Raw genomic sequence first — 10,855 nt, 5'->3', positions numbered from 1 at the left:
GAGTCGGTGATGCCATCCAACCATCTCCTCCTCTGTCGACCCCTTCTCCTCCATAAATGTTCCTAGCGACCTGCCTGGATGGATTTTCAGGTGATGGATGCTCGTTAAGAGGGAAGGAAAGGCCTAGTGAAAGGTCTCAATGGACGCAGTTGAAGAAGAGAGGGAAGGAGACAGGAAAGGAAGCAAGCAGCAAAGGATGAGGAAAGAAGGAACGGGGGAGGCGGGGGAGGATGGGGAGATCTGGGGGAAGGGGGGGTCAAACGTCCCTGCCTGTCTCCTCTTATTGCGCCCAGCGCAGTTCTGTCCATCCCCTTCTTTCCGCTCCTCGAAAAAGGGAACATCCCAATACTCCAAAGCATATGAGTAGGACCTGGGACCACTGGAGTCGGAAGCAGGGATGGAAGCCCACAAGTTCGGGGGGCGGGGGGGGGGCGCTTTCGTCTATCCTTAAGCTGTTGTCACGTCCACGTGGGGTCCCAGGCCCTGAAGCCCAGGCCAGCACTTGACACCCAGGCCCGGGGCCTGCTGTTGACGCCCGATTGGCGAGGGGGTGCTGGGGGGGTGCAGCAGGGAGCGCAGGCGGCGTGCGGGGGAGCGGACCCCCAGGAGAGGGGCGCACGGCGGGCGCTCCGCAGGCGGGCGCGCGGCTGGGTCCCTTGGACCTGCCCACGGGCCTCGGCGCGCCCCGCCCACCGCCGTCACTCACTTTGCTCGCAGCCAATGGCGCGGCCGCCTGTCACCCTCGCTCCGCCCCCCGGAGGCGGGGCCGGGGGAGGGCGCGCGGCGGGAGTGGCCGGGTTGAACTTTGCCAGCCGAGTCGCGGCGGCCGCGCGGTCTCCGGCGGCGGCGCGGAGCGGGGAGCCTCGGCCAGCGCCCGGCGCCCGCGCGCCCTCCGACCCGCAGCCATGGCGGCCGCGGCGCCCGGCGCGGCCCTGACCCTCTGCCTCTGGCTGGCGGCCTCCGGGGGCTGCCTGGCGGCCGGCTCCGGCGCGGCCGCTGCCCGGCGCTTGGATGAGTCGCTGGCGGCCGGGAGCGTCCAGCGCGCCCGCTGCGCCTCCAGGTGCCTCAGCCTGCAGATCACGCGCATCTCCGCCTTCTTCCAGCACTTCCAGGTACGCACCGCCGCGCGCCCGGGTGCGCCCCTGCAGCTGCGGGGCGCGCGCCTTCCAGCCTCGCCGCTCAAACTTCTCGCTCAGCGGCAGCCAGCCGGGGTCCGTCCAGCTTTACGCGCGGGGTGCGTTGTATCTTCGGGGAGTAGGGGGCGGTGGGCGATCCCCCCTTTGCAGCCCCTCGACGGCTCCCGACCTAACTCCCTGCTTCCCCGGGGAAACCCAAAAGGCGCTTTCCTTCGGGAACGGAGTGGCTTCCGACGATGGAGTCGGGTAGGCTGTGGGCTTGTGAGTTGCCCCGGGACCTCCGCCGCGGGACTGCGGGCCGGTGGCCGGTCTCCCCTTAAAGTCCCCGGGCGCTCCGGGCCCTCCGCGCCGCTTGCAGAGCGAGCGAGGCTCGCGCTCCGCTGCACCCGGGGACCCCGCGCGACCAGCCCCGGCGCCGCAGGTGCCCGCCGGCCGAGACTTTTTTTTTGTCTCTGTTGAGCTTTGCTTTCGCACTCGGCGGGCCGAGAGCTCGCGGTGCACCCTTGGAGCCTCAGGCAGGGGTCGTGCCTTCCAGCGAGTTTGCGTGGGGGGCGGGTGGTGGTGCTGGTTACTGCCGGTGACTCTGCCGCCCCAATTCGGAGCCCCAGAGCTTCCAGGTGTCGCCAGAGAATGGCGTGGAGACTAAGGGAAGAGATGGCAACGGATAAGGGACTCGGAGGCGCCGAGTTCGCATGTTCCGAGAGGACTCCGGGGGCCAGTATCTCTTCCAACCCTCGTAGGTTCTGCCGACTTGGGGGTAGAGGGGCGCGTGTGGGTGCGTAGAAGGGTCAGGGGACAGGACGCTTGATGCCAGTAGATGGCTGGGATACTGGGGGGAGCCACAGCGGGGAGTGACTCAGGGCCCCTGGGTGGCGATGGGCTCCCGGGAACCGCTCCCGAGCCGGCCCCAGGCGCGTCTCGCAGCCGCGGTCTCCAGCTGATCCGAGCGCGCGCACTCTGCAATTCACGCGTATAACCTAATTCCTCTTGTGTGCTCGCTTCTCGCCCTAGCCGTCTCCTCTTGTAGTCGTTCACCTGTTACAAGATCCCAACTTCTGGCCGCAGGGAAAACCGCTGCTCCCAGAAAGGGGCCGCGCGGCTCCTTGATGGGTTTCTAAGCCGAGCCCCTCTGAAATAAACGAGGCGCCCCTCGCGCTTGCGCGGGGTCAAAGGGGGCCTTCCAAGGGTCCCCGGGCCCTAAGCTGCGATGAGGGCCATCGTAGTGACCGTGGAGTTTGGGACGAATCTCCGAAGCCTTTAAGCCCCGTTCATTCTGGCGTGAGAGAGCTAATGAAACCTTGCCCGGAATGGCCCACGGAGAGCTAAAAGTTGGGATGTGCAGAGAGTGAACCCGCTGGCCAAGTCTCCACGCGCTCGAGTGCGCGCGGTTCTGCGTGTTCACAGAGAAGCGGCGTCCGTAGGTTTCAGAGAACTCCGCGATCCTCCTTGGTCTTCAGGGAAGGGACCGAGGGGGTGTGGTCTCTTGTGCTGAAATTCCGCGGACACCCTGGAGAGGGTCCCTCCCAGCCACCCGGTTTCTTGCCTCCCTGCCCTGCCCTGCGGTCGCTCTTCTGAGGCAGTGCCACCCTGTTGTTCAAACAACGACGTAAAACAGCATCCTGTTCCCAAGGAGAAAGACTATCTTTTCTTTTTCTTCTTCCCTTCCTTCCTTCTTTAAATTGAACTGTCAGTCGCTGTAATTTATTTGTTTTACAGTTTCAGCCGCCTAAAGAAACAGTGCAGATCAAGCCAATTCCCGTGAAAGGCTTTTCTTGTGGTCTCTTGGCATGATTTCTCTTCGGAAGAAAAAAACTGCTGACAGAATACACATTGCCAGACAATCCTGATTACATTTTAATTAGCTGGGGTGGGGGGTGAACTAAGCTGCAAATTACTCAGTTAGGACTTAATAACTGCTGTTTCTGCAATCAACTGCAAAGCCATTCTTGGAGGGTTAACCCTAACCTGATAATGCCTATCTGATTTATCTAAATTGCAGGGATTAAGCTTTCTTAAGATTTGAAAAGACAGAGGCGCACGCTCCTTATAAAACCTCAAGCTTCCCCGTCCCTCCCCTCTTTAAATGATTGGAAGGATGCTGAGGTATCAGGCAGGGGCAAGGGCAGGTGGGAATTGTGAACTGGTGGGAAAGGCTGGGCTGGAGAAAGGTTTTGGAACAGTGCCTTCTATCAGGGATACCCTAGCCACCCACGCACTTGTGCAAATAAACCGGAGAGGAAGGCTGTGTCTGCTGCAGGTAGTGTTTCACAGTTTCTCCCGTGTGGGTCCATCCTGGCCTGCTTGTGAGGGTAGAGGAAGGTTCGCCTGCAGCCTTGAGGCCAGACAAGCCTGTGGACTCTCAGTTCAGTTCGGTTCAGTTGCTCAGTCACGTCCGACTCTTTGCGACCTCATGGACTGCAGCACGCCAGGCTTCCCTGTCCATCACCAACTCCCGGAGCTTGCTCAGACTCATGTCCATTGAGTCGGAGATGCCCTCCAACCATCTCATCCTCTGTCGTCCCCTTCTCCTCCTGCCCTCAATCTTTCCCAGTATCAGGGTCTTTTCCAATGAGTCAGTTCTTCGCATCAGGTGGCCAAAGGATTGAAGCTTCAGCTTTAGCATCCGTCCTTCCAATGAATATTCAGGACTGATTTCCTTTAGGATGGACTGGTTGGATCTCCTTGCAGCCCAAGGGACTCTCAAGAGTCTTTTCCGACACCAGCGTTCAAAAGCATCAATTCTTCGATGCTCAGCTTTCTTTATAGACCAACTCTCACATCCATACATGGCTACTGGAAAAACCATAGCTTTCGCTAGACAGACCTTTGTCGGCAAAGCAATGTCTGCTTTTTAATATGCTGTCTAGTTTGGTCATAGCTTTTCTTCCAAGGTTAGTGGGTTGATTACTTCAGAACCGGCTGCCTTTTTTTTCTGGCCCCGGGGCCACATAGAAACGTGCTGTCTGTTACTAAAGAGTAGGAAGTGTTGTGGAAGGAGCTAAACTATCAAACTTGTTCTTTCTCCTGTGACCCTTCTCTCTTGGCTTCTCCGTGGTGTTTCAAATTTGCTCTCCAGCGCTGTTCTCGGTAAGGAATAATTTAAAGATGAAGTCATTCGCGTGGATTTCACTGTTCATCTTTCTCTTGGGCAATGCCTGTGTTACACCCAAACATCAGAGTTTTCACTTGGAATTACCAGCAGTACAGAGCTTGGATTTCCTGGCTCGTCCCTCGAGGGCCAAGCTGGGGCCACACTCAGAAAGGTGGGAAGGAGGCAGAGGTAGTGTTAGTCACTCAACAGTATCTGACTCTTTGTGACCCCATGGACTGTAGCCCTGCCAGGCTCCTCTGTCCATGGGATTCTCCAGGCACGAATACTGGAGTGGGTTGCCATTGCCCTCCTCCAGGGGATCTTCCCGACCCAGGGATCAAATCCGGGTCTCCCACGTTGCCGGCAGATTCTTTACTGTCTGAGTCACCAGGGTAGCCCACCTACCAAAGTGCCCTGTGTGGGGGTGTGCCCAATGGGCGCCCCACAAGGGAATCTCGCAGGATGTTTGTAGACCATCATGGATACCCAGGATCTGACGAGCACGCACACTTGCTCAGGCATGGCGCTCGCCTGGTGTCCTTTCTTACCAGCTGCTGGGCCAACACGTTGGACCTTATTTTAGCTAGATCATAGCTCAGTTGGTAAAGAATCCACCTGCAAAGCAGGAGACCTGGATTCGATCCCTGGGTTGGGAAGAGCCCCTGGAGAAGGAAAAGGGTACCCGCTCCACTATTCAGGCCTGGAGAATTTCATGGACTGTATATTCTGTGGGGTTGCAAAGAGCTGGACACAACTGAGCCACTTCCCCTTTCACTTTCTGGAAGTTAGGCTTTCCTGGTGGCTAAACCAGTGGGTAAACCGTCTGCCTGCCTGCCATATGGGAGACCCAGGTTCGATCCTCAGACTGGGAAGTTCCTCTGGAGAAGGAAATGGCAACCCACTCCAGTACTCTTGCCTGGAAAACTCCATGGGCGGAGGAGCCTACTACAGTAACCAAAGAGTCGTACGTGACTGCGCGACTGCAGGAAGTCGAGCCAGGGATCTCCCCACTTCTTCCTGCTCCACCCACAGCGGATGGGCAGCCCCCTCCAAGGGTGCTCAGACCCCCTTACCAGAGGCAGTTAGGTGCCTGCCCCAGGAATGGGCGACAGGCTCATTCCTGTGGCGTTGTGGCCTCTGGCTGGTCATCCACAAACACAGCGTGCAGCTCCCAGAGTGGGATGGGCACAGCTGCCACTAAACTGTGGGCACTTCAAAGCGTGCTTGTGTCCGCTCTCAGGTTGTTGCAGGGGGCAGAGTGTGACAGTACTTTGGCGGGGGGCAGGCAGGGAGAGGTTGGGGAGGACCGGGGCTCCAGGGGGCCCCACAGCATTAGGCAGCTCAGAACCTTCGCTGGAGAGGAGAGGGATGTGAGAGGCATCACGCCTGCGGAGATCTCCAGAACGCGCTTCAGCATCCCAGCAGATTCCACATTGCAAAATGCAGACTCAGAGACGAGCTCACTGAGAATTCCAGTAGGGTGGTCTTGGCGCGGTCACCCCCCAAGCTGCAGGGCTGTTTCTGAGCTTGACCCACGTGCCCGGATCTGTGTCCCTGGGGCTGGCCCTGGTTTGGGTTGTTCAAGCCCTGGAAGTGGCTTGAACAACTTGAAGTTACGCCCACTTGTCCTGGGGATTACTCATAGGCTGTCCTTAGTGTTCAGAGATGTGATAAGTGACATGTTCACTTGGGAGTACCCTGGCCCTGCACTCATTTTCTCTGTTCTGTTCAGCCGCTCAGTCGTGTCCGATTCTTTGAGACCCCGTGGACTGCAGCACGCCAGGCCTCCGTATCCATCACCAACTCCTGGAGTTTACCCAAACTCATGTCCATCGAGTCAGTGATGCCATCCAGCCATCTCATCCTCTGTCGTCCCCTTCTCCTCCTGCCTTCAATCTTTCCCAGCATCAGGGTCTTTTCCAGTGAGTCGGCTCTTCCCAGTAGGTAGCCTAAGTATTGGAGCTTCCTTCACTGGAAGATTAAAGAAGAGGGACCCTTAGCCTGAGAGAAGCTCTGTGTCTTTTTAGGGAATCTCATGTACCCTGCGGAGTGACTTCCTCCCTTGTGCTGGGACATTCCTGGTGGCCACCCCGCCTGTCTCTGCAGGTTCTGTGCGTTATGGCCGTGATAGAGCTGAACCTCAGAGGCTCCCTGAATATTAGCAGACCTGCAACCTGCTGTTCCTATGCCTGGGTATTCTCAAAGGAGGCACAGTAGACTAGGGCTTGAGGAAAAATAGCCCGATTGGAAGAAAAAGAGTCTGAGCGAGTCTGTTTCTTTTGGGATTGGCTTTCGGGACCTGATGGGGGGAAGTGGGTGGAGTCTTGGAAGATAAATAGCAGGTTGCTGGCGACCTTGGTCCTAGGGCTCTAGGATTTTATTAGCGCGAAGAGATTCTTGCTTAATGGGACATTATTCACTCTTCCAAGTACCACTGAGAGCCTGGTTTAGGTAACTGATTAGAGATCAGAGGCTTTCTTCTAGCAGTAATTGGAAGCTGTTTGTTTTGGCAGAAGAGAGAATGGAGCTGGTGATTAGCTCATTCCGTGTAGAGGACTAGCCTCTGCTCTCAGAAAAAGTAAGCAAACAATTAGCGCATCGGAAGCCTTCGGCAGCCACCAATCAGCCCCAGGCTGACGGAGTTTTGAAGCAACAATCTTGCGGTGAATATGCTCAATTCTTAGTGTGTCTGCTGGGCCTTCGCTGAGATCGAAGTGACATGCTAGAAAGTCTCTGGGAAGAAAGGCCATCCTCACGTTTCACCTTCATATTTCCTGGTCTGGGTCGCTGGAGCTGTGTCTCCAAGAATTTCTAACTTTGACCCAAACTAAACATTAGGTTGTCAGCCTGCATGCTCGGCCTCTCAGTTTTGCAACTCCATGGACTGTAGCTCCCTGGACTTGTCTGTCCATGGGATTTTCCAGGCAAGAATACTGGAGTGGGTTGCAGTTTCCTCCCCCACCGCAGACCCAGGGATCGAACCTTGCGTCTCTTGGGTCTCCTGCATTAGCAGGCAGATTGTTTACCACTGGGGAAGCCCAAACATTAGGTTATGTGTGGCAAATTTTCTTGCTTCTAATAAAGTGTTTCTCATTGAACGTGATTTATTTATTTTTAGTAAAGTAAGTAAGTAAAGTCACTCAGTCGTGTCCGACTCTTTGCGACCCCGTGGACGGTAGCCTACCAGGCTTCTCCGTCCATGGGATTCTCCAGGCAAGAATACTGGAGTGGGTTACCATTTCCTTCTCCAGGGGATCTTCCCGACCCAGGGATCGAACCCGGGTCTTCCGCATTGGAGGCAGACGCTTTAACCTCTGAGCCACCAGGGAAGCCAATTTATTTTAATTGGAGGCTTATTACTTTACAGTATTGTAGTGGGTTTTGCCATATATTGACATGACTCAGCATTGGGTGTACATGTGTCCCCCATCCTGAACCCCCCTTGGTGTGTTTCAGTGAATGGGCATACAACTTTCAGGCTAGGTAAAGAAACTTATAACACTGTCAGTGGGCACCGCTTGTATTAACTCAGAAGTGGAGAAGTCCCTACATGTGACTTGGCCATTGCTTTCCAGAAATCTGACTCTTAAACAGTTTTGAGGGTTGGGCTTGGGAAGATGATCAGTGAAGCCTATCTGCATTATTGACAGATGTTTGGTATCTGAACGGTAGTACTGGGGGAAATAACGTATGCTGGTCCATCTAGTCAAGGCTATGGTTTTTCCCGTGGTCATGTATGGATGTGAGAGTTGGACTATAAAGAAAGCTGAGTGCCGAAGAATCGATGCTTTGAACTGTGGTGTTGGACTCTTGAGCGTCCCTTGAACTGCAAGGAGATCCAACCAGTCCATCCTAAAGGAGATCAGTCCTGGGTGTTCATTGGAAAAGACTGATGGTGACGCTGAAACTCCAATCCTTTGGCCACCTGGTGCAAAGAGCTGACTCATTGGGAAAGACCCTGATGCTGGGAAAGATTGAGGGAGGGAGGAGACGGGGACAACAGAGGATGAGACGGGTGGATGGCATCACCGACTTGGTGGACATGAGTTTGAGTGAACTCCGGGAGTTGCTGATGGACAGGGAGGCCTGGCGTGCTGCAGTTCATGGGCTGGCAAAGAGTTGGACACGACTGAGCGACAGAACTGAACTGAGCTGTTGGGATGCTTTGTCAAATAATTCCATAACTCTGAGCACTGTTGGTGCCATGTCTGAGCACCAAGCCCCGACTGAGAGTTCTGAAGTAAGCCTCCTTTCCACATTTCTTTTGCACGCACCCTGGACTCCATATTCTGAAAGTCTGGTTGTCTGTCAACATATGGCATTTATTAAGTGTGACCTAGTTTTTGCTCTTCCCATTAATCAAAGATATCCATAAGTCCTTCCAAGTTCAGATCAGCGTGAGGTCACCGACTTTACCGAAGCAGACCGATAAAACGGATATTGTCAACCTTGCAGTTATTTTTTGCAACATCCGTCTAAGGAGAATGTGCAGTTTCCTTTGGCTTCCCTGAAGCCATGGACGTGGGGCGTAGCTGCCTATCCCATCTCAGGAGATGCTGTTGGTGACCTTCTGGCCCCCAGTTCGCCGCCCTGGATCAGCTGCTAATAGCTTACAGCTGCTCCCCCTTGGAGACTGACCTTTAGCCCCCGGGCACCGTCTTGCCAGCAGGGTAGCGCATCGTCCTTCCTTGATGAAGCCAAATCATGGTCATTGGCTCACCATTGGGGGAGGGGGGATCCGGGAGGCCTGCCCTCTTGCTGGGATGAGCTCTGGTTCAGTTTATGCTCTGCAGCCTTGCATGGGGCCAGGCTTCTTTGGGCTCTCCCCGAGATGGCATGTCTGCTTCACCTCTGTCCTTCCCTCCCCTTCCACTGAGAGCTTCCCCCATCCATCACGTTCACTCAGAGCCCCCCTTTCAGCCTCCGCCTCCAGGAAACCCAGCCTCAGACACCTCCCTTCAGGTACCTCTTCTAATTCAGCCCCTTCCTCCTGCAGGTTACACAGCTTGATTCTTATCGGAATGATTCATTCAATCACGTACAGATAATAGACCGTAGAAGGAAAAATATGAACCAGCTTTTACAACTCTCAGTTCAGACTTTTCCCCACTATCCCCTTTATTTATTTAATGTTTATTTTAGATTGAAGTATACCTGACTCAGCTCAGTGTACTTGAAGTCTGCTTGGCTCAGCTCGTAAAGAATCCGCCTGCAATGCAGGAGACCTGGGTTCGATCCCTGGGTCAGGAAGATCCCCTGGAGAAGGGAACAGCTACCCACTCCAGGATTCTGGCCTGGAGAATTCCATGGACTGTATAGTCCATGGGGTCGCAAAGGGTTGGACACAACTGAGCAACTTTTGCATACTTGACTTACAATGGTGTGTTACCTTTCCGATTCTTTACCCATGTAGGTCATTACGGAGTATTGAGAAGAATCCCTTGTGCTGTACAGTACCTCCTTGTTAGTTACCTATTTTATATATAGTGTGAACATGTTAGTTCCAAACTCCTATTTATCTCCCCCCACCCTTTTCCTCTTTGGTAACTGTAAGTTTGGTTTCTAAGTCTGTGAGTCTATTTCTGTTTTGTAACCCACTCTCCCCTTTCAAAAAAAAATAATAATAATAGCAGTTGCTGCTGCTGCTGCTAAGTCACTTCAGTTGTGTCCGACTCTGTGTGACCCCACAGATGGAAGCCCACCAGGCTCCCCCGTTCCTGGGATTCTCCAGGCAAGAACACTGGAGTGGGTTGCCATTTCCTTCTCCAATGTGTGAAAGTGAAAAGTGAAAGTGAAGTCGCTCAGTCGTGTCTGACCCTTAGCGACCCCACGGACTGCAACCTACCAGGCTCCTCCATCCTTGGGATTTTCCAGGCAAGAGTACTGGAGTGGCTTGCCATTGCCTTCTCCGTAATAACAGTTAATGCAAGTTAAAAATAATAATCTTTCTAGATCAGGAAGCACTCTGGACATTTTCTGGTCTTTGTTCTTGTTTTTCTTTCCTGATGATTTCAGTGGAAACGTTAAAATCTTGATCCTAATACATAAGCATATCATGCTTCTTCACTGCCTGTGTGAAATACACACACACACACACACACACACACACACATAAATGTAGAGTCGGCACTGTGTGTGCTGGTTCTGCCATCTGCAGACAGAGAGCCAGCTGTACTCTGCCACTGTGTATGAGACTTGAGTGTCCGCAGATTTGGATACCCACGGGGGTCCCGGAAACCCACAGTCCTCAAGGGATGACTACTATGAAGCCAGCTTGAAGCAGTGTATGAGAGGTGGACAGTAGTTAGCATCAGGGGACATCATTAACCTCGGTGCCCCTGGCAGCTCTGGGAAGATGGCAAGGAAGACCAGTTAGTTCAGATATTAGGCAGCTCTGGATTTACTCCGCGAGCGACCAAGGGGGCCACGTCCCCCCACGACCTCATTGTTGTTGTTTAGTCACTCCGTCACGTCCCACTCTTTGCGACTCCATGGACTGTAGTCTGCCAGGCTGCTCTGCCCATGGGATTCTCCAGGCAAGAATACTGCAGTGGGCTGCCATGCCCCTCTCCAAGATCTTCCCGACCCAGGGATCGAACGTGCATGTCTTGCATTGGCAGGCCGATTC

At 54.4% G+C, this 10,855-nt stretch overlaps 1 protein-coding gene across 1 annotated transcript in view; it reads left to right on the top strand.

The window, feature by feature from the left end:
- The first annotated feature begins 830 nt into the window (after positions 1–830).
- Positions 831–10,855, top strand: part of LOC148773215 (anosmin-1-like) — a 228,181-nt gene continuing 218,156 nt past the window's right edge. Inside the window, exon 1 of the mRNA XM_088833792.1 lies at positions 831–1,112. Within this exon, the coding sequence (XP_088689918.1) occupies positions 906–1,112 (207 nt within the window). The 5' untranslated portion in view covers positions 831–905. The remainder of the gene's footprint in view (positions 1,113–10,855) is intronic.

This window comes from Moschus berezovskii, chromosome X, assembly GCF_049115385.1.
Source record: "Moschus berezovskii isolate FMDL1 chromosome X, NW_MosBer_1.0, whole genome shotgun sequence".
NCBI lineage: Eukaryota > Metazoa > Chordata > Mammalia > Artiodactyla > Moschidae > Moschus > Moschus berezovskii.
Note: the sequence above shows the minus strand (reverse complement) of the source record. Positions and strands in the feature narration are given on the sequence as shown.